The sequence below is a fragment of the Centropristis striata genome, chromosome 13 (genome assembly GCF_030273125.1).
Source record: "Centropristis striata isolate RG_2023a ecotype Rhode Island chromosome 13, C.striata_1.0, whole genome shotgun sequence".
Taxonomy (NCBI): domain Eukaryota; kingdom Metazoa; phylum Chordata; class Actinopteri; order Perciformes; family Serranidae; genus Centropristis; species Centropristis striata.
This window is the reverse complement of record NC_081529.1, coordinates 38,043,038-38,067,515: the sequence shown is the minus strand read 5'-3', so window position 1 is coordinate 38,067,515 and position 24,478 is coordinate 38,043,038. Positions and strand designations below refer to the sequence as shown.

The 24,478-nt window shown below is 40.0% G+C and overlaps 1 protein-coding gene across 1 annotated transcript; it reads right to left on the bottom strand.

Moving 5' to 3' along the window:
* Positions 1-1,384: 1,384 nt before the first annotated feature.
* LOC131983447 (NACHT, LRR and PYD domains-containing protein 12-like) lies at positions 1,385-17,592 on the bottom strand. Its single transcript, XM_059348156.1, has 7 exons — positions 17,325-17,592; positions 15,105-16,896; positions 14,841-15,014; positions 14,512-14,685; positions 14,195-14,356; positions 2,421-2,467; positions 1,385-2,225 (listed from the first exon to the last, which is right to left on the bottom strand). The coding sequence occupies exons 1-7, from the start codon at positions 17,590-17,592 to the stop codon at positions 1,657-1,659; spliced, it is 3,186 nt and encodes a 1,061-aa protein (XP_059204139.1). The 3' UTR covers positions 1,385-1,656.
* Positions 17,593-24,478: the final 6,886 nt, after the last annotated feature.

The window sequence follows — 24,478 nt, the reverse complement described above, 5'->3', positions numbered from 1 at the left end:
ATCAGGTTTTATATTTTTATACATCTCAGATCACCTGGCAATCACTATGGACATTGACGCCCCCATCCCCATCCCAAAGGACAAGCGTAACATTTCATTCAGAAACCTTAAATCCGTCTCCCCCTCCGCTCTCTCAGCCTCCCTTGCCATTCAAATGTCCACCGCAGTTTTCAAATTTATTTTTTGACAGTTTTAATCTCCAATTATTGTTCTTTTTCTCTCATTTTTTTTCGGCCGTCCCATTCATTTCAATGCAAAATTTTGTGCAGTTTTTCGCGACTTACGTCAGAAAATGCTTTGACTGGCCCAATCAGAATTCAAGACTTACCATTCTCTGTTATCAAACAAAAAAATGTAGCGGGCTATATGGGTCCTATTATCTCAAACACACTATCTGTCTGGCGTTACATAGAAAAACATTTTTCCATAGATTGTAAATTTCATGAACTTTCACCTATCTGGCATAATAATGCCTTGCTGTCTGGGTCAGTACCTTTGGAATTTCCACAATGGTCTAAACAAGGTATACACGTGTTAGGCGACATTTTAAACCATCAAGGACTTTGTTCCTTTCAAGACCTGAAGGATCGTTACTCACTTCCGGGCACTTCTTGTTTTGTTTTTTTATCTTCGGCTTCGCACTGTATTCAAAACATATGGGCCCTCATTTATCAAACGAGCGTACGTCAGAAAGTGATTTCTACGCAAGCCTCTGCATTTATCAATATGGACGTGAGCGGAGGGTACGATCAGATGTCAGTCTGCTCTCAGCTCGTGGACGCAAATTTGAGTCAGCGTGAAGTCGACACGTCTGAGTCTAAGAATTGATCTTAGACTATTGCATCGATGCCTGGAGCTGATAAAACTCTGTGCTGTTTTGTTTTTTAATGGTGACAAAGCAAAACATGCCGAAATGAAAAATTAACTGTATGTTGCATCATCAATAAATTAATGCGAACATTAAAAAAAATATTTTTTTGTTAAATTTAATCGCGCAAACATTCATTTATTTATTTTTTATTACTGTTGTTATTATTATTGGTTTTGGCTGCTGCTGTCTCCATCCAGCTGATTACTGACTTACAAACAATTATTTTTTTCTTTAAAGTTTTCTGAAATGTGATGTTTAAATATGCAGATGAGGTGTGAACTTAAATATATTCAAATAAATAGTGTGCTTATATTTCCAGGAGATAAATCTGAATATTGGAGAAATCAAATTTCACTGTTATTATTTTATTTTGTTGACAAATCTGATTTAAAGTTTTTGACTTTTATCATTTCATAAATCAGAAAATCCTGAAGATAAACATAAGACGACATCTGGTTTTCAAATAAGAAAATGACTCTGGATTGTGAAGGTAATGTCTTTATTCCTCTTTAAAACAGAATCAGATTTACATTTGTTAGAAGCTGCTGTTCTCGTGAGTCTTTAAACCTTTATTGAGATCAATCACGACAGACATTAGCAACTACAAGACGCTGCTCCAAAAAAAACTGGATTCAAGAGAAAATCAGAGTTCAGCCCTGAGATCATTTCACCGTTTATAAGAAGAAAACATTTGTGACATTAAAGAAACAATCAGAGAATCAAATGTTAAACAAAGTGAAGCTTCATCCAACATTCAGACCACAGGACAGGAAGTCGTCTCCGTCCTACAGACCACACAGAGACACTGAGGAACCAAGGGACAACCTAAACCCAGGATAAAGAGGTTCAGTGAATGTGGTGTTGAAGGTGTGGAGGTGGATCAGTGAGTCAGAGGAGACTCTGTAGAAGGACAGAGAGCCAGCAGGACAGTCCACATACACTCCTATTCTACCAGACCAGGAGGAGGAGGAGGAGGAGGAGGAGGAGGAGGAGGAGGAGGAGGAGGAGGAGGAGAGGACTGTTTTAATGCTATTGTGCCTGACAGAGTAACCATCATCAGAGCACCACAGACTCCAGGACTGATCATTGAATCCAAACCAACAGTCTTCACTGCGTCCTCTCCTGCTGATTCCTCTGTAACTCACTGCTACATAAACTATTCCTCTCCACTCGACCTCCCAGTAACAGCGACCAGTCAGACCATCTCTACACAGCAGCTGACGACAGGACTCAAATCTCTCTGGATGATCAGGATATGGCTGATCCTCTCCAACCCATGTCACCTTCCTGTTGTTCTCAGACAGTTTGAGTTTTCTGTTTACTGTGTTTGTGTCCAGTGTGAGTTGACAGAAATCTGATGGAGAGAAAAAGACACAACACAGCAGCAGTTTATCATCAGACACATCTGAAGGGTTTATTCTTCCTTTGTGTCCTCATGTTGTTCATTTCTATAAAGTTTAATGATGACACATGTTGATAAATATCACAACTATTAACTTTGTATTTAAAGCTGTTTTGTCTTCATTAATCAAATGTAATCCACACTTACACCTCCACGGACCAGGTTTTAACCACCTCTCTCCACAATGGTCCACCCTGGAGGAAGAAACACAGTCACAATGATTTTCTATCCAACATGAGTCCTAACTGCTGTTCAACATGAAGCAGAGCTCCTCAGTTTGTCAGTGTGACAGAGAAACAGGCTGAAACTCTTCAAAAAGATAATGTGATGTATAAATATTAAGAGCTCAGTCACCACTGAACTGTCCTCCCTCATAATAAAACACCATGTGAAAGCTTGTCCCTTAAAATCAACAGAGGCCTCTAGGATAAGCACAGAGGCCAACCCGACCGCAGGGACCAATACCCACAGCAGTAATATTGCTGCTGCTGCTGCTGAACCTGAGGAAAATAATCTGACAGAAATCTGCACAATCCTCATTTTCTACTCTACCAAAGTTTCACCAGTAGTTGTTTAGTGTTTTTGCAACACAAAAACAGTGAAAGTGTGACTGTGAAGTGGAATTGTTAAGTTAATAGCCTGATTCTCCTGCTGCAGCCTACAACCTGAGCAGAGCCGGCCCAAGGCATAAGCGAACTAAGCGACTGCTTAGGGCCCCGTGGCCGTTGGGGCCCCCCAAGAGGAATTTAAAAAAAATATATATATTTATATATATTTATATATATATATATATATATATATAAAAATCCAAGATGGCCGCATGCACACGTCAATGTTTGTCAGTGTTTTTCTTACTCTCTGTTATGATCGTTTTAAATGGCTTTTAATTGGGCTTTTTAGACGATCTCAACAATTTATCACTGCGTTTCTATCGACCTTTTAAAATCTTTTAAAAGTTTGTTACAAATCATATCACACTGCGTGTAAAAGAGGTTCAACTGAGGTGTTACCATATGTATCCCACCTGTCACTGCTGGCTGCTATATCCCCCAGCACTACTAAGTCCGTTTCAAGGATCCCTGTGTAACACCTCGCTGGAAATCCGTCCCGTTCCTGGGGATCATTTCTCCGGACTTGTCCAGGCTGTGGTTCGCCGGGAGCGACCGCTACTGCTGACCGCGGGTGTCTCCCGACTGTTGTGATCCCTGGTCTACCTGTTGACTCTGGATGTTGGGCTGAAGTTCTCCTGAGGCCGTGGGCTGCTGTCCGCTGATAAACGGGTGTCCAGCTGATAAATCCCTTGCGGCTGACTGCTGAGTCTGCCGGTCTCTGGACCCCGCATATTGCCGGTTGAAATCTGCTAGCCGCCGGAGCCGACCGACCTGCCGCTGGTGCCGACCGACCTGCCGCCGGAACCTGCTAGCCGCCGGAGCCGACCGACCTGCCGCCGGAGCCGCTGGTGCCGACCGACCTGCCGCTGGAGCCGCCGGAGCCGACCGACCTGCCGCCGGAGCCTGCTAGCCGCCGGAGCCGACCGACCTGCCGGCTAGTCGAAGCCCGCTGGCCGCTAGCCGCTGCCTAGCTAGCCATTGGCTGATGGAGCCCGCTAGCTGCTAGCCACTAGCTGCATAGCCTATTAGCCACCAGCAGCGGTACCTTGTCAGCCACCGGTTGCCGAGAGGTGGGCCGAAACGATTCCATCCACTCGTCTCCCGTTTTGTTCGCCTTCCTTGGCATTGTGTCTACAGTTGGTAACAATGAAGTTCATTTTTGCGCTGTTTCTTGTCTTTTCATTTTTTCCTCGTGGGACGGTCTTCTCGAACTGTGGTAGTGGGGTCCGCGGACACGCCCCCCCTACACGCTTGGGTCCTTCCAGGTCAGTGACCTGTACCTGGTCATTGGCTGTTGACAGACTGGCCAAACATCCATTGCTGTCCTGTTGCTTGCCAGGAGAAATTCGCGTATCTCTTCTTTCTTTGATGTGTTTATCTGTCTTACAAAACAGTTTTATACACACGGAAACCTCACTAATTGATCTGAAAATTCACAATACTGATAATAAGGAGTCAACTTCTAATATAAAACGAAAATGTTTTATTATTCTCCTCCTTTTGCTATCAGGCAATGTTCAACCTAACCCAGGCCCCTCTCTGGAAAATATTACTACTCCTGATGAATTCAGAGCGAGATCAGGCCTGGGCATCTTACACCTGAATGTCCGGAGCCTGCTCCCTAAAATAGATACAATTAAGATTTGGGTACAGACAACTGATACTGATATTCTGGTTCTATCTGAGACTTGGCTAAATAAATCAGTCTCAGATAAGGACATCTGTATAAATGGCTATGATGTTTTTCGTTGTGATCGTCCCAAGAAAGGTGGAGGTGTAGCCATATATATAAAAAACAAGTTTCATGCTACTCTCCTCTCGTCTATATCCATTAGTAAACAGTTTGAATTTTTGGCATTAAAACTTGATTTCCAACAGGGACGGTCCATCACAATCATGGGCTGTTATAGGCCTCCTTCAGCGTGCAGTGAAGCCCTAATTTCCTTAAATAACTATGTCTCAGGGTTAAATTCTGGCGAGCTTGTGTTAGTGGGGGATTTAAATCTTGATTGGTTGTCTTCAGCCTCAGATGGTTTGAAATCCATCTGTGACTCGTTAAATCTGAATCAATTAATAGATAGCCCAACACGGCCTAATATCAAATACCCATTAAGATCATCGCTTCTTGATCTCATAATAACAAATGCCCCCCACAAGTATAATAATGTTGGTGTGTTTGGAAACGATCTGAGTGACCACTGTGCCATTGCAGTGGTCAGGAATGCTAAACTCCCTAAAACCAAACCACGTATTCTAGTTAGAAGAGATTTCAAGCTTTTTCATGAGCAGGCTTTTCTGCATGATTTGTCAAAGTTTGAATGGGAGCGGATCTCTCTCTTTGATGATGTCGAGCTGGCCTGGAATTTCTTTCACTCCGAATTTTTGAATCAAATTAATAAACATGCTCCCTTACGTAGGTTTAGAATAAAGGGACGAAACAATCGTTGGTTCTCCTCCGAAATTGGAGACCTTCTCAAAGATAGAGATCTTGCCTGGGTCAGAGCACGCAAAACAAAAGTCGAGGCTGATCGGATCACTTTTCGCCAGCTCCGCAATAAATGTACTGCACTAATTAAGAAGGCTAAATCAGAATTTTACTTATCCGAAACAACCAAAAATTTAAATGACCCAAGAAAATTCTGGAACACTGTAAAATCTGTTTCTGGTGCAATGCCCTCCACTGAATTGCCTAACTTTCTGGTTAAAGATGCAGTAAACCTCACCAACAAATGTGAAATGTTAAATTATTTTAATGAACATTTTATCACTGCCGGGCACTTGTTTGATCTTTCTAACAGTAATTTTAAAAGCACCGTTTTATCTGATGAACCCTCTATAGCGAGTCGTCTCCCTGTTGATTGCTCTTTCCATTTTGAACCTGTGTCTACTTCTGAGGTCCGTAGTGCACTAAAAAACTTGGATTCCAAAAAAACAGCTGGTCCAGATAGCTTGGATCCATTTTTTCTTAAACTGGCTGCCGACTTAATTGCTGAGCCTCTTGCCAGTATTTTTAATCTAAGCCTCAGCACAAACAAACTTCCGAAAGTTTGGAAGTCTGCATTTGTCCTCCCACTTCTAAAAGGAGGTGAACCCTCAATTGTAAATAATTATAGGCCTATCTCTAAATTATGTATTCTGGCCAAAATTTTTGAAAAATTGGTCTGTGATCAATTGAAGGATTTCTTGGAACTGAAGAATATACTAAATCCTCTTCAGTCTGGTTTTAGAAAGCAGCATAGCACTGTTACTACTGCTCTGAAAGTTTTAAATGATGTGTTTGAGGCTTTGGATTCGAAAAAGTTTTGTGTGGCTTTGTTCATTGACCTGTCTAAGGCATTTGATACTGTGGACCATGATCTCCTATTGCAAATTTTATTGAAAAATGGTATCTCCAAGCAGGCTGCTTCTTGGTTTGCTGATTATCTGGGAAACAGAACACAATGTGTTCAGATGGCCGGAGTTAGTTCCTCCTTTCTTAAGGTCACAAAAGGTGTACCGCAAGGCTCAGTCTTAGGACCCATCCTTTTTACAATTTACATAAATAATCTGTGTGCCAACATATCAAATGCCTCATATCATCTCTATGCGGATGATACTGTTATTTACTGTTGTTCACATGCCATTGCTCAGGCTTTTGAATTTCTGCAATCTGCCTTTAATACAGTGCAGACTCGTCTGGAAAAATTGAAACTGGTTTTAAATGCTGATAAATCAAAACTAATGATCTTTGCAAATTCATCTACTCCGTTGGAAAATATTCCGTCAATCAAAACTGTCCGGGGTGAAACTCTTGAGCTGGTCACCAATTATAAGTATCTGGGCTTCACCATTGATGAAGAACTGTCCTTCAAACTGCACGTGAAAAAATTGATTTCAAAATTAAGGGTGAAGCTAGGTTTCTTTTACAGAAACAAATCATGTTTTTCCCTCAGGGCTCGGAAGCTTCTGGTCTCAGCCACCTTCTTGTCTGTACTTGACTATGGCGATGTTGTATACATGTCAGCTTCAGCCACCTGCCTACAATCTTTAACTCCTGTGTACCACTGTGCCCTGAGATTCATCACTGGCTGTAGCCGCCTCACCCACCATTGTGAACTCTACGCTAAAGCTGGCATGCCCTCCCTTACTGTAAGACGTCATACGCACTGGATGACCATGATCTATAAGGCTCTTCTTGGCCTGCTTCCCATATATCTATGCACTTTCCTTAAGAGATCTGGTAGCCGTTATGACCTCAGATCTAATGATATTGTGCACCTTTCTGTCCCTCGTGTCCGGACCGAAAAAGGTAAAAAAGCTTTTAGTTTCTCTGCCCCCTCTGCTTGGAATACCCTTCAATCTGAGCTGAAACTATCAGAACTTATTCCTTTGGGAGCATTTCGCACAACTCTCAAAAAACGTCAATGTAAATCTTTTGCACAGTGCTCATGTTCCTAATTTGCTACTGTATTTATCACTGCTGCACTTTATACTGCTTATTTATACTACCTATTTATACCGCCTATTCATTCGCACTTTAGTACTTTTTAATATGTTGGACTTTTCGCTGCCTGTTTATTGTTCGTCTGTCTTGTAACTTTTGACGTGTGCTGCTGCCTTCTTGGCCAGGTCACCCTTGTAAAAGAGGTCTCGATCTCAACGGGTTTTTTATCTGGTTAAATAAAGGTTAAATAAATAAAAAATAAAATATATTATTATTATTATTATTTTTTTTTTTTTTTTTAATTCCTCTTGAGTGATGATTTATATTTGATAAATACATCAAATATATATTATTGTACAAAAATAAAATGTTATGTCAACAGAGTGCTGCTACTGTAGGACTAGTGATTCTTCCTGCCTCTCTTTATAATATAAAAGCTCCGCTGCTCCGGTAACGGGCCTCCTGCCGTGCAGTGCGCAATGCTCTTCCAAAGCAGGTAGTTGGAGGCAAAATATTGACGCAAAAAGGACATATCCTTCAGTGGCAGAGAAAAGAAAGAGGAAGAAAGAGGACGAGGAGAAAAAACGCCAAGATAAAGGTATGTTTTCATGGCTTGGTAATGGATTGTCTATCAAAGAGATTTGTGTAGCTGTTAATAGCAAATTACCTTGTTAAAAACGAGAGAAATGTGTCTTTTAACTGGCCGGTTAAATACATACTCGTCATGCTAACATGTTTGTATTTGACTTGATTACTACTGAGCTTAACTTTGCGTTGATTCTCGGGGTTGCTCCTATATATTTCTGCTTCAAAATAAAGTTTTTGCTAATGTTTGATAGCCATCATTAATTAAAATGTCACCTCGTTTGCTAGCAAGTGCGGTGCTAGAAATATGTTTTTGCATCGGGCTACTAGTTATAGTTTGACATTTGTTGTTTGCAAAAATTGTTTGCTGCAGAGCAAGGTTATTTTTGTGAGTAAAATAAACATATTCTTTATCACATCAACTCATAAGATTTGTGAAACTTCCCCAGGATCTGTTAAAGTCCTTTGGAGGATCAGCCCAGTGCCAGTCCACACCCTCAGGCTCCACTGTGGGAAAGCATCAGGTGAGGGAAAGACTGTCACCGTACACTATACATTTAATTTATAAGTATCAGAATTGCACCTAGAGGGAAATTAATCTTGTCAAATATCTCATTAATATGTGTGTACTTCATCTTAGGTCCATCTCCATCATCTACAGAGCTCTGTCTAGCCCCCCATCCTCTGTGTCCACTGTCCCCTCTGTGTCTGCAACCACAGCTGATCTACCTGGTCAGTTAACAGTAAACACCCTTTATAACTGCTTTTACTGCAGAACTTTCTGAGATTAATAATTATGTCCAAAACTGTAATTAATGTCCACATTGTTTGTCATTGTCTTTCTTTGGTCACTTCCTCAGCACCACAACGTCCCCTTGGTACCATGGATCATCATCATCGTCATCATCATCATCATCATCATCATCATCATCAGCTCACGTTGACCCAGCTGAGTGTCTTTCCTCTCTGATTTAAACAGGACTGAGCAGGTGATCAGAGGGCCTCTGCCTATAAACGAGAACTATTTAATTCCCCAAAAGGCATGCCACTATATCCATAGACAGGTAGTCAATGGGGAAAAAAGTCAAGCGGAGGTGGTTGATTTATTCATGAAGTAAAGGTGTTATATGATATATATATATATATACTGTAGATATTTCTAAGTGATTTTATTTGTTGTTGCACTTTATTATTGTTCTTGCACTACAATTTATTTTCACACAATGCTGTTGCAGTTTTTTGAAGCCAAAAATAATAAACCATATGACACTTTTACTAAATTATCTATAATATAGTTTTTTTATATAATGTTTTACCATTTGGAACGATGTGTAAATCAACCCTAGCTCGCTCTGCTAGTTGAATACGCTACATTTTGAGATTAAAAACCATATGTGACACCCTGGACATCAATCATTCATTGGTATTTGTATTATTATTGCATTGGTATTATTTATGTTATTAACTGGGCCACCCCCATAAATGTGTAAAGACATATCAGGCTGGAAAAAGGATAATGTAAACAACACTGCCAGAGCCGCAATGAGTTTATAGTAGGTGTGTTAATGATCAACAACCAATATTATTGGCAGAAATAGAGGGCCCCAAAATCGAATTCTGCTTAGGGCCCAATGGAGGCTTGGGCCGGCTCTGAACCTGAGCTTCATCTGCAGCCTATCCACCAGGCCTAGGCCAGGCGCAGGCCCTGGCTCAGACTACCACCACTGAGCTAGTGTGCTAACCTGTGATATTGAAGGATGCCTCGCGGTGGGGGGGGGCAGGAAGGATAAAGGTAACTGCGAGGCGACTGGAAGAGATAGTTCATTCTGCCATCCAACTAACCAGAGTGAGTCTGAAATTATCAATATGGATGCTGTCAAAAAGCTAATTTCCCAGTCACTAGAACAACAGAAATCCCATTTTGTGGACATTCTTGATAGACAAGCTGACACTTTCAACAAGTTTGTTAAAATGATTATGGACTCCACTAATGAGAGACTGGATGCTATGAATAGGAATATCCAGGAGCTTAAGGACAGCATCCACTACACTCAGAAGGACGTTGATGAAGTTAAAATCAAGGTGCCCAAGCTCTCAATGGATCACAACACTCTGGAGAAAGGCTTTTGCAAGATTTGTGACTGTCTTGTCACACTTGAGTCTAAAGCCGACTACCTTGAGAACCAATCCAGAAGGAACAATCTCATTTTCCATGGTTTGAAAGAATCTTTCCGTGAGAAATGGTAGGACACAGAGAAGCATGTCCAGAAACTTATCTCTGAGAAGCTGAACCTAGATGCCAGTGCTATGGCCATTGAGAGGGCCCATTGTGTGAAATGTGTAAAATGTATATACATACGTAAAAATGGTAAAACGCCTTCTTTTATAGAACATAATGGGATATTAATTACCAGACCCTATGATATAGCTAACTATTTCAACAAATATTTTTTACAAAAAGTTAATTCTATTAGGGATCAGCTGTTGCCGGGATGTTACAGGCCATCTATAGCTAATATAATAAATCACATTATGGTTAATAAAGATTGTTGCTTTGAATTTAAAACTGTTAGAGAGATAGATGTCGAAAAACTTCTTCTTACAATTAAGTGTGACAAACCTTGTGGGTTGGATAATTTAGATGGCAAACTTCTAAAGCTTGCAGCAAAAGTAATAGCAAAACCACTATGTCATATTTTCAATTTATGTTTTAAAAAATCTATTTATCTAAGTCTATGGAAGATTGCAAAAGTCACTCCTCTGCCAAAAAACTGCAGTGTGTTACCTGTACTAAGCAAACTGTTAGAGGGAATCATGTTTAAGCAAATTCAGCACGACTTTGAAGTAAATAATATGACTTCTGATTTCCAGCATGCATATAAGGAAGGCTACTCCAGTAGCACTGCTCTTACATGTCTTACTGATGACCTGCTTACACAGATAGACAGGAAGTCAGTTGTAGGTGTTGTATTTTTGGACTTCAGTGCAGCCTTTGATCTGATTGACCATGAACTGTTACTCTTGAAGCTTTCAGCCTATGGTTTTAAAAACTCTGTGATTAATTGTATGATAAGTTATATGACTGACAGGAGACAGTGTGTTAAGTTTAATGGTGCTTCTTCACATATAGAGACGCTTCAGTGAAGTATTCCCCAGGGGAGCTGCCTCTGACCTCTCCTCTATTCTATTTTTGTTAATGATATGCCATATGTATTGAGAAATGCAGGTATAGTAATGTACGCGGATGATACAACCATCTTTACATCTGCTAGCAGTACTGAACAAGTTAATAGGACACTTCAATATGAGCTAACACTGATATCTGATTGGGTTACAGCAAACAAGTTAAAGTTGAATATTTCTAAAACAAAATGTATGGTACTTGGGTCTAACTACTCACTTCGGTCTGAGCAGAAGTTGGTCCTCTCATTACATGGTGCAGCTATTGAGCAAGTTAGAGAAGCCAAATTGCTGGGCATTACTATCGATGAAACATTAACTTGGTCTATACCAGGGGTCTCAAGCTCGCGGGACGATAGTTTGCGGCCCCCACCTCAATATGAAAGTTTAATGTTCGTGCGGCCCGCGAGTTTGATACGAATCGCACTTTTCATTGATGTGTGCAGAGCTGAACGAACCGACCAATCACGGTGGGGTATATTGCTCTCGGGGGCGGGACATCGACTGGGCTTATTGCGAATTCGCGCCATTACCCCGGACCGCGGAAATTGCTGCTCAGCGGGAGAGAAAAAGAAGCGGAAAAGACGCATCAGCAAAACACTGAAACTTCAACGCAACAGTGACACCGTGTGGACTTATATGTTACACAGCCCCAAACATGTCTTTTTCAAAGAGAAAGGTTGGTGATGAGCACAGACAATTTCAGAAAAAGTGGGAAGAGCAATATTTCTTTGTTGAGCACAGGGGCATCCCAACATGTCTTATTTGCACAGAGATAGTTACAGTGCACAAAGAATACAATTTGAAACGTTATTTATTTAGTTTTTATTATTATTATTATTATTATTGTTATTTCCATTTTATTTATTTATTACTGATTTATTTATTTTCTTCTTATGAATTTGTTAAATTTTTTCATCCTATTTTGTGTTAAAAAATAAAAATAAAGACATTTGATAACATTGGAATGTTTTTGTAAGAGCTTTTCTTGTGGAAAACCTGATGCGGCCCCGCCTCACCCAGACTCTACCTCCAGCGGCCCCCGGGTAAATTGAGTTTGAGACCCCTGGTCTATACATATAAAGAATATAGTTAGTTAAATGAGTAAAAGTATTTCAAACATTAGAAAATGTGCATGTTTTTTAACTGACAAGCTTGTTATTCAATCATTAGTCTGCCATATGGTCTGGCACCTCAAAAAAAGAACTTGCTAAACTCCAGCTCGCTCAGAATAGAGCCGCACGACTGGCACTTCACTGTTCTATTAGGTATAATGTAAATGCTATGCATGATAAACTCTCCTGGATGAAAGTAGAGGAGAGATTGGCTTTGTGTTTGGGCGTCATAAACATTACAGCGACTATGCTGATGCTCTGCCCCCCTCACTGGGTTCAAAAAAGTGCTCTGTCATTAGGAGCCTTGGTGTCACTTTCGACAGTGATTTTAAACTTGACAAGCAAATCAGCTATGTGGTCAAAAGTGCCTTTTTCCAGCTGCGACTTCTGGCCAGGGTAAAACCGTACCTCTCTCCTAGTGACCTGGAGAAGGTTATTCATGCTTTTATCTCAACAAAGCTGGAATTTTGTAACTCGCTGTATGTAGGTTTAGACCAGCGCTCATTGTGACGCCTGCAACTTGTACAGAATGCTACAGCACGTCTTTTAACAGGCACAACGAAACGGGAACACAAAACCCCAGTTCAGGCCTCTCTACACTGGCTTCCTGTCCGTTTCAGAATAGATTTTAAGATCCTGATGTTTGTTTTTAAAATTTTGAATGGATTGGCTCCAGCATATTTGACCGAACTCATACAGGTTCACAGACTGACTAGAGCTCTGAGGTCTGATGAGTCCTACCTGGATGAGCCTAAATGCAGGCTAAAAACAAAAGGCGATCGCTCTTTTGCAGTGGCTGCCCCGAAGCTGTTGAACAGTTTACCGCTGCATATCCTGTCGTCAAAAACATTGGACAATTTTAAATCTTCTCTTAAGACTAATTTTTTTCTCCCAGGCTTTCCAACCTGCGTGAGAAGAAAGTTGTTTCTGTGTGTTGTATTGCACATCTCATGTAATATATTAGTAGAATAAATTGTCTTTTATTTTTATTTGTGAGTTTATTGTTATTCAACTATGTATCTTGTATTGGATTGGATTTTTGGTTGTTATTCATTTATGTAAAGCACTTTGGTCAACCTTGGTTGTATATAAGGTGCTCTAGAAATAAATGTGACCTTGACCTTGAGAGCTATTGTATACTGGAATGGACTTCCGTACTGCTTCATTCTTAAGTGTAAGAAATCAGGATTTGGAAGGGAATTGAAAAAAGCTGTTTTGAGAAAAGAAATTAGGTTAAATTCAGTTGACTGATATCTGTAAAGCTGCAGAGTGCCTTATTTTGTATTTATTTGTTTAAACTTGTACAGAGACAGCTCTTAATGAATTGATCTCTGAATGTGTCTGTGTATATGTGTGAGTATGTATGTGCAGGTGCTTGTACTATGTATGTATATACTTGTACTGTGTATGCATGATGCATGTGAATGTCACATTTATTTGTCTTGCTTTTTAGGGACCCCAGGAAGAACACTTGTCACCATGGTGACAACTAATGGGGATCCAATAAACAATAAACTGTCTGTCCTGCATTCACACATGAACAGAGGGTTCATGATTTAATGAGACTGCATCTCTGTTTTGATGCATATGAGAAATAAAGCTGGACTACAGTGGTAGCTGTACCAGGAACAGTGAAGGAATACCCCCGGACCAAACAATATCTATACAATAGAACAGCTTTCTTATATTTCATTAAAATCATAATGATGTTCTTATGTTTACTGCTAACTGTTTTTACTTTTGATTTAGATTTTTAAAGGTTTTCTAAATTTAGTATTGAAATGAAGAAGTTTACTGTAAAACTTTTTTATGACATTTTACTTTCTGCCAATTGTTTTGTTTGTCCTTACTGTACTGTGTCCATATCTGAGACAGCCTGATAAGATGAGATTCAACTTTGTTGTCATTGAACAGAGTAAGAAGTACTAGGACAACAACATTTTGCACTGAAATGAATGGGACTGCCTGTCTGTCCATACCTTAGAGTGTCTGTCTGTCTGTCCATACCTAAGAGTGTCCAGTCTGCAGCTTGGATCCTTCAGCAGCTTCACTCCTGAGTCTCCTGGATGATTGGAGCTCAGGTCCAGCTCTGTCAGATGGGAGGAGCTGGACCTCAGAGCTGAGGCCAGAGAAGAACAGCCTTCCTCTGAGATCAGACAGCCTGACAGACTGGAATTAAGGAGATAACATAAATACAGGGTTTAAGAACACTATCTCAGCAGGAAAACACTACAGAAGTTGCCCATCTTTACTAACATGGAGATACATTTAAATTGAACTTAAAGGATTTAAAATATCAACTGTGAATGGTAATGAATACTGACCTGAGGGTTTTCACTTCACATAGTGGACTCTTCAGTCCAGCAGACAGAAGGTTCACTCCTGAATCCTTCAGGTCATTGTTACTCAGGTCCAGGTCTCTCAGATGGGAGGGGTTGGACCTCAGAGCTGAGGCCAGAGAAGAACAGCCTTCCTCTGAGATCAGACAGCCTGACAGACTGGAATTAAGGAGATCACAAAAATACAGGGTTTAAGAACACTATCTCAGCAGGAAAACACTACAGAAGTTGCCCATCTTCACTAACATGGAGATACATTTAAATTGAACTTAAAGGATTTAAAATATCAACTGTGAATGGTAATGAATACTGACCTGAGGGTTTTCAGTTCACATAGTGAACTCTTCAGTCCGACAGACAGAAGGTTCACTCCTGAATCCTTCAGGTTGTTGTTACTCAGGTCCAGCTCTCTCAGACTAGAGGACTGGGAGCTGAGGACTGAGGACAGAGCTTCACAGCTTCTCTTGGAGAGCTTACAGCCAGTTAACCTGGAGAGGAAAAGAGATGAACATCGGATAATTATTTTATTGTCTTGAATTTCAGAAAACATGTTTCATGTTGTTCATTTATCCACTCACAGAGCTTTGTTGGAGGCTTTGACCACTGGCAGCAGCCTCAGAAGAGCCTCCTCTGAAGCAGAGTATTTCTTCAGGTCAAACACGTCCAGATCTGTTTCTGATGACAGTAAGATGAAGACCAGAGCTGACCACTGAGCAGGAGACAGTTTATCTGTGGAGAGACTTCCTGATCTCAGGGACTGTTGGATCTCTTCGACTAGAGAACGATCATTCAGTTCATTCAGACAGTGGAACAGGTTGATGCTTCTCTCTGCAGACAGATTCTTCCTGATCTTCTTCTTGATGTACTGGACTGTTTTCTGATTGTTCTCTGAGCTGCTTCCTGTCTGTGTCAGCAGACCTCGTAGGAGGTTCTGATTGGTCTCCAGAGAAAGACCCAGGAGGAAGCGGAGGAACAAGTCCAGCTGTCCAGTTGGACTCTGTAAGGCCTTGTCCACAGCACTCTGGTAGACATGTTTTAGTTTAGGTTTGTCTCTGAAGACTTTGGACCACCATCTTGCTTCTGCCATCAGATTGACTCCAGAGTTGATGAAGGTCAGATGGACATGAAGAGCAGCGAGAAACTCCTGAACACTCAGATGGACGAAGCAGAACACCCTGTCCTCGTACAGTCCTCTCTCCTCTCTAAAGACCTGTGTGAACACTCCTGAGTACACTGAGGCTGCTGTGATGTCGATGCCACACTCTTTCAGGTCTGAGTCATAGAAGATCAGGTTTCCTTTCTGCAGCTGATCAAAAGCCAGTTTTCCCAGAGATTCAATCATCTTCCTGCTTTCTGGACTCCAGTGTGGCTCTCTCTCAGATTTCCCATGATACTTGACGTTTGTCCGTTTGGACTGAACGACCAGGAAGTGGATGTACATCTCAGTCAGGGTCTTGGGCAGCTCTCCTCCCTCTCTGGTTTTCATCAGCTCCTCCAGAACTCCAGCAGAGATCCAGCAGAAGACTGGGATGTGGCACATGATGTGGAGGCTTCGTGATGTCTTGATGTGGGAGATGATCTTGCTGGCCTGCTCCTCTTCTCTGAATCTCTTCCTGAAGTACTCCTCCTTCTGTGGGTCAGTGAACCCTCTGACCTCTGTTACCATGTCAAGACAGTCAACAGGGATCTGATTGGCTGCTGCAGGTCGTGTGGTTATCCAGAGGCGAGCAGAGGGAAGCAGTTTCCCCCTGATGAGGTTTGTCAGCAGCACATCCACTGAGGTGGACTCTGTGACATCAGTCAGGACATCAGTGTTGTCGAAGTCCAGAGGAAGTCGGCACTCATCCAGACCGTCAAAGATCAACACAACATGGAACTCTCCAAACCTGCAGATTCCTGCTTCTTTGGTTTCAGGAAAGAAGTGATGAACAAGTTCCACCAAGCTGAACTTTTTCTCTTTCAGCACATTCAGCTCTCTGAAAGTGAATGGAAATGTGAAGTGGATGTCCTGGTTGGTTTTGTCTTCAGCCCAGTCCAGAGCGAACTTCTGTGTTAAGACTGTTTTCCCAATGCCAGCCACTCCCTGTGTCAGGACTCTTCTTATTGGTTTATCTCTTCCAGGTGAGGCTTTGAAGATGTCTTCTTGTCTGATTGTTGTTTCTGGTCTGTCTGGTTTCCTGGATGCTGTTTCAATCTGTCTGACCTCATGCTCCATGTTGACCTCTGCAGTTTCTCCCTTTAAGATGTAGATCTCTGTGTAGATCTGATTCAAAAGGATCTGGTTTCCTGCTTTAGTGATCCCCTCAAACACAGACTGGAACTTCTCTTGTAATTTGGATTTGATTTTTCTCTGGCACTCAGCAAGAATCTCTGAATGAAGAGAACAATAAAACCAATGAGGGGTTGTTACAGTGAATGAGAGTCATGAACTTGTTTTCTAACAAGTGTTCACATTTCTGTCTGTGTAAAATCTGTTCAGCTCGATTGATAACTACAGTAGGTCCTGAAAAGGTGAAAGCAGAGACCAGTCCAGATTGAGTCCAGTCGAGGGAAGTAATATTGTCCAAACAAATTTACAGACTTCAGTGTGTGCACATTTTAATCAGTTAGAAGCAAACAAAAACAGGATTGTCTGCCTTTGGTTCATTTTATAATCCAAAGTGCAACACAACAAACATGTCTATATTTGTAGATCAGTGAGATGTTAACTACACACCTCATGTTTGTTAAAGTCTCTGTAATCTACAACTTCAATCTTTGTTACATCCATTTTTAGAATAATAATGATTCTGACTTACCTTTAGGTTCGAAGGAGGTGTTTGATAATTTCTTCTCTAGTTCATTCTGATTTATCTTCACTAATACTGTTCTGGTCACTTCAATCGTGTTTATACTGTAGGTCTGAAACATCTGATCTATGGTTTCCATGCGGTTTGCATCCTCCAGTCGACTCTTTGGGATTTTTGGGAGGCCTTCTAGCGCCCCCTGAAGGAACCACTTGAATTTTTTAAAGTCCTCAGCTCCCAAATCTTCTAAAGTTCTGAAGAGGGCCTCCTGAGGTGTCATGTTTTCCATTTTTTCTCCCTGCAAAGACCCAAAAGATGCCCAAAAGAAATAGTCACTTTAAAAATACAGAATGAGTTATGGTGAAGATAGGTTTATTAGTTTTAAGCAAAATATCATAAGTTTTCTACTGTTGGTAGATCAGAGCTGCAACAATGACTGGACTAATTAATCAACAGAAAATGATGGCCAGCTAATAATTGTGATAATTAATTGTTTAAATTGTTAAGATATTTTTTCGAATACACAGATATGACAGAATGATATTTTAAGCCTCTCAGTTATGGATATTTCCTGAATTTCTGACTATGTTTGTGTTTTGGACTGAAACGTTTAAAAATATCAGCTGGACTCTGACAAACCAAACTGACTTTTACTGACATTTTATTCATCATAACTTTAATATTCTGGAAATGCATGTTATACATTTTTGTTATTATTACATAATTTATCAGGAACAACAATAACATGCTGTAGACGTGTTGCATTTAATATTTCTGTCTGTCCCTTGTGAGGCTTTTCTGTTGAAAGATACTGGCAGATTAATTGGTAATGAAACCTGTCATTAGTTGCTGCCCTTCCTGTGTAACACTTCATCACAGAAACCCAGTCAGAGACATCACTGCAGAGCGTGTAGTTCCATGATCTGTCCACTGGGTGATGCTAACTGACCATTGTTGGGACCACAGATGGTTTCTGTTCATTTGTGCATCTTTGATTGGGTTTAATAGAAAATTGTTTTTAATTTGTTGGCCTCTTAAAATAGCAGCTGAGTCTCTTTTGTTCTCCAACAAAGAGTCATTGAACTCCGTCCACGAGGAGCCCTCATAGCTTCACCTACATGAGAAGACCTCAGTCTCAACATTTACTGTTCAGAAGAACCTCTGGACCAACAGCCAGCAGCCACACAGAAGCCTGCCTTAAGGTTCCTGATTAGTTAACAGAGGTTTTACTAAGCAACACGTTAGCCCAGAGACCACAACACAAGGTGTGTCAGCTCACTGTGAAGGCAACAGGAGCCAACAAAAAGAGTTAGCACTGAGCAGCTAACCAAGCAACGGACAACAAGGAACCAACTGTCCCAGATCTCGCTTTTCTCTGCAGATGGATAAAATCCTCCCCCTTTGTGGACTTGGCAGTTATGTAACTGGGCTTGGCATTAACATAGCCACAAGATCTGAGTTGTGTTACATTAGCTCCTTTCAGACTGTTTTTTCAAGCTGCAACATTTCCTCCTCTGTGACGTTTCACCTTCAACCTGAACGTCCCAGAGGCGTAATGAACGACCAAGTGATCCCGGCTCTGTACCACCTTCAGAGGTAATAACAGAGGTGTTATATTTGGTGAGGTTGTTCGAAGTGGGATCAATGTGAACCAACAGAGCCAGCAAGTGAGAAAATATGCAACATGCGTTATTTGTGCAACCAACAGCCAGATAATAAGAAACGAAGTGGACATTATCATCAGAAACACGCCTCTCACTGCTGCTCTGTCACTCTCCACCACTCTTTGTTCTGTGATGCTAGATTACAATGTGAATGGAACCACATATTACGATGTTGTGGTACCAGTATGAATCTAATGAGAAATGACAGCAGAGCCCATTACACAACTTCTGCGGAAACACAGTATAAGAAGGGCTGTTGAGTATTATTGTTGTGATCTCTGTGAAGGTTATTGGTAGAAGGTTTCCAAAGAACAATAACTTAAATGTTAGTTTTGTAGCGTCTCCGGTGGCACACCTGGTAGAGCATATACCATAGAGGCTCAGTCTTCGTGAGCGGGCAGCCTGGGTTTGGATCTGGCTCGGAGCCTGTCTCCCCTTTTCACTATGAATATCTCTCTATCATTTAAGCTATAAAATGCCCTAAAAATGTTAGTTTTGTTTTTGATGTTTTAGTTTGTGTGTGTTTTTTTTAATTTGCTCTCTTGTAAGTAAACGTTTTTTGGAATACACATGCTGTCCATTTAATGTTGCATAAGAGTGAATGATACCTACCTCTTCTATGCAAAGAACTCCATATTCCTTCGACCTTTACGAAACATTATTAAGGTATTTGTTGTTATAGATAATGAGTTAATTATCAATCACAGTTTATAATTGACAATTTAATAATTTTATGAGAATGATTCAGTTCAATTTGCTGTCATTGCTGTGTTGTGCAGAGTTCTGTGCCATCCAGAGGTGACTTGACTTGAGGTGACTAAATCAAATTATATTATTGAGTATAATGAATAATTTATTAATATAATTAATAATTTTTCAGTGACAGACACTTTTGAACAGTGACACCACTGTAAATGGTGCTTTGGGTTGAGGCAGAGTAAACCCCAACAACGTTTATGTATTCCTTTAGAAATTAACTATTCTGTATGAAAATGTGGAAAAAGGTTTTCTATAATGATTAGAGCAACATAGGAACCATTTGAATGCTCTGCACCAGAATGTAAATTATTAGATACCACTTTCTGAGCAGCAACTTGTAAAAGTTTACAACATATTCACTCAGAACAATGAATGTGAACATGACAAATAACCAAACATCAAACAAAAATACATCTATAGACAAGAAAGTGAAAACTGTGTTATATCTAAATATCTCATCACAAACAGACCATCATCAAATTGAATTATTCAGATCAAACTCAATGTTCCATAAAACTGTTTATTTTTTTAAATAAGAATACTGTTATTATGATTTAGATAAAGTTCAACCCTTTGACAGAGAAATGGACAGAAGTGTGTGTCAGATGTTGTTTCCAACAGATAAAATGTTTTAACTTCTCTGTCCGACAGGTTTGGACATTCTCTACATTCTTCACTGATGATGAAAGATTAGATTAAAATGTAAATGGTGATAAATATACATGAGAAGAACTGCAGAAATACATGAAAATCAATTTAAAATCATTGTAATTTAACTTCCTACCTGACACTTTCCACCTTCATGAGTGGAGGAAACTGTGGGAGAGGAGGAGCTGCTCGTTTCTTCCTCATCAGTCCTGGTGTCTGTGAACGTCTGAGCTGAGGACGCCATCACACCCTCACAACTTCACAGTCCAAGTCTAAAGATAAAACATCAGAGTGACGTGAAAACGCCCATCAGGAGTGTTTTTATTTCCTTGTTCCACTCCTTTATTAGGTGTTTAGCTAATTCTTGTTCTCATTGTATAAAGCATTTCAATCAACCCTTTGTTTAGCTTTTCTGCTTCAAGTTATTGGCAGATTTGTTTGTAATAAAAACGTTAATTTGTTTCAGCCCTACTTCAGAGAGCCTCCACCCTTTCCTGTGTAACACTTTATCACAGAAACCCAGTCAGAGAAATCCCTGATGAGAGGGTGTAGCTCTGTCACCTGTCCACTGGATGGTGCTAACCAACCAGCTCAGTTCAGACAGATGAATCACTTGCTAGGCTGACTAATGACACACAACTGCCCTCATTTATCAAACCAACATATGACAGAAAGTGAGCGTAAATTGGCCGTACGATCATTTCTATGCAAGGCTCAGCATTTATCAATGTGGACGTGAGGATCAGATGTCAGTCTGCTCTCAGCTCGTTACGCAGGTTAGAGTCAGCATGAAGTCCACACGTCTGAGTCTGAGAACTGATCTGAGACTGTTGTATCGATGCCTGGAGCTGATAAAACTCTGTGTTGATTTGTTTTTAATGGTGACAAACCAAAGCTTGTTTAGACTTCATCATTTATCATTAAACCATCATTTATCATTAAAACATCATTAATCACTAAAACATAATTTATCATTAAAACATCATTAATCACTAAAACATCATTAATCATTAAAACATCATTTAAAATAAATACACACTGCGACTGTGAAATTCTTTAACCAATATATTAGCCGAGGTTATTAAATGTTGTTGAGAGAATTATTACTAAATGTAAAGAAGTGAATAATCTCTCTCCATCATAATAATAACTACATTTTGATATTATATTAGGCTATTAGGCTTTATATATCATGATGTATATGTGAAATATTTGGATGCTACTCTGCTACTCTGCTGACAGCACCACTGATTTCCTTCCTTTTCTCTTTTTCTGCTGCCAAACTAAACCAGTTTGTTGTTGCAGCTGTTGGACGTCAGCGTTTCACTTTCTGACTCTGAGAAATTCCTCTTCTTTTGGATTAAAACTTACTTTAAAACATTGTTTACCTCCTTCAACCAAAAAGCTGTGAAAACTTTAAGTCTGTGCTCCGAATGTAAAATATTCAGTGAACTTGTTTGAGTTTATAACTATAAGTACTTTTATTTCATAAACCTCCGTCGCTGCGTATTTCTGTAAAATGTCTATTTCCTCCTGTTGTCATTAGTAACGGTGCACTTTGATAATAAAGCTGACTTAAAAAAAAGAAAAGGAAGAAACTCTTTTTGGCCGTATTGCGTCTTTCGGTGTTGTAAACTCTGGAGGCGAGCCATCTGAATCAGGTATATATTATATATATATTATATATATTAGGGCGTGGTATTTAAATGAGGTTTGTTTCGAGCCGCCACATTTATCAACAGCCGATCATTCTCACACTGTGATTGGAGAGATACGATCGTTTGATAAATCACACATGAACCCTGTCGTCAGACCAAATATACGATCAGATCTGAGCTGGTTTCTACGCTCATTTGATAAATGAGGGCCAGTGTGAGTTGGTGTGACCACAGGTACAAAGGTATTTTGTTCATTTGTGCATCTTGGACTGATTTGAATGCAAATGCAACATCATTTTTCATTTGTTTGCCTCTTAAAAATGGCACAAAATGCTCCATCCATCCAGGTTCTTTAAGCCTCTGGGACAGTTGAGACCTGGACTGTGCTAAAGTCTGTTCAGTTAAACCAGGTCTCAGTGTTAGAAGATGTCTACATTTAACCACTTAACACTTCATTTATACACATAACATCAGAGTATTAACAGTTAAGAAATATAAACAAACCTGAGCCAAGTGGATCCAAGCTGTCAGACCAGTTCTGACAAGTTGGACTAGGACTTTATTCTACATTGTCAAAACGTGCCCTGTCCAATCAATGTGTTGTTTACTATTACTTTAAAAAAATAAAAATATTTTTTTATTTTCAGGTTGTTCCCCCACCTTGAAAAGGAAACTGCAGATAATACAGGACAAAACTGTATCAGTTGTATTACTGTATCCACAAATGTATTGTTTTCAATAATTAAAATAAGTGTTATGATGTAAAGCCCCAAACTTTTGTAACATCCTGAAGAACAAAAAGTATTTTAGGGGTTTATGTGTGTAGAGAGAAAACAAGATCTGTGTCTTTAAATCTTTAAGTCATGACAAAAGGTGAGACACAAAAACTGCAGAGAGAAACAGATAAAAGATAAACACACCTGAGCTGAGTGGATCCAAGCTGTCAGACCGGTTCAGACATTTTTCACTGATGACGTGAACTCGATTCTACCTGAGAAACATGAACAACATTACTTTTACATTTTAAAAGCATTGTTCTTTAACTCAGAAATTCTGCAGAATAATTATACTTTTTAAACAGTCAATCAGCATCAAGAAACATTCCTCCTGTGCAGTTAAACAGTGACGCAGCACGAAGTGATCAAAGTGATCCTGATGATGAAACATTTACAGATTCCTCTGGTAGGATTCTCACCTGCTGAACTCACTTCAGGTCCACTTACAGACACTTTCCACCTTCATGAGTCGAGGAAACTGTGGGAGAGAAGGAGCTGCTCGTTTCTTCCTCATCAGTCCTGGTGTCTGTGAGGGTCTGAGCTGAGGACGCCGTCACACCCTCACCACTTCACAGTCCAAGTCTAAAAATAAAACAACAGAGTGACGTGAAAACCAGTCTAACCAGTGGGAGATGTCAGCCCATCAGGAGTGTTTTTATTTCCTTGTTCCACACACTTACCTGTCTGAGGTGTTTAGCTAATTATTGATGTAGTTACTGTTGTTATGTTTGTTGTATCTGATGGATTAAATATTATGCTTTCTTAGTTCAAATCAGTTGTTCACTGGTGTTGAGACAGTGTCTGGTTTTATCCTGTTTTAAACTTCATCCCAGAAACACAAACAGACAAATCACTGATTAGATGGTGTAGTTCTGTTACCTGTCCACTAGAAGGTGCTTACTAACCATCTGATGAGCTAAAGATCAGCTTAGTTCAGAGAAATGTAATAAAGCAGCACTTTGGATCACACAAGTCTTGCATTCTTCTTCAATAATGTCTACCCCGACAATTTTAAGGCACTCAGCAATCAGGAAACTACAGGACATCTCTGCTTTGGGATGTAAATGATTCACTATTTTCTATCAAACTTGATAACTCGGTTCAAACTTAGTGTTCAAAGAAACTGTTTTCAAACACAAAGTCCAGCAAACATGAGACACTGGTTCCCAGCAGATCAACTCTGAATGTTGGAGCTGATCCTGGAGCAGTTCCACTATAAACATGAAGAAGTTAATAAGATGATTTTATTTTCACGCTGCTCCCACACCTTTGCAGTAGTAATAATAAAAAAATGCTGTGATGTAAAACCTCTAACTTTTGTGACATCCTGAAGAATTTTTTTTCTTAATGGGCTCATGGGTGCAGAGAGAAAATCAAGATCTGAATCTTTGAATCTTTAAGTTATGACAAAAGGTGAGACACAAAAGCTGAACAGAGAAACAGATAAAAGATAAACTCACCTGAGCTGAGTGGATCCAAGCTGTCAGACCGGTTCAGACATTGTTCACTGATGACGTGAACTCAGACTACAATCAAACTGTCGATTCTACCTGAAAAAAATGAACAACATTACTTTTACATTTTAAAACCATTGTTCTTAAACTCAGAGAGAAATTCTGCAGAAAAAGTCATATATATACTTTTTAAAAGAGCCAGTCAGC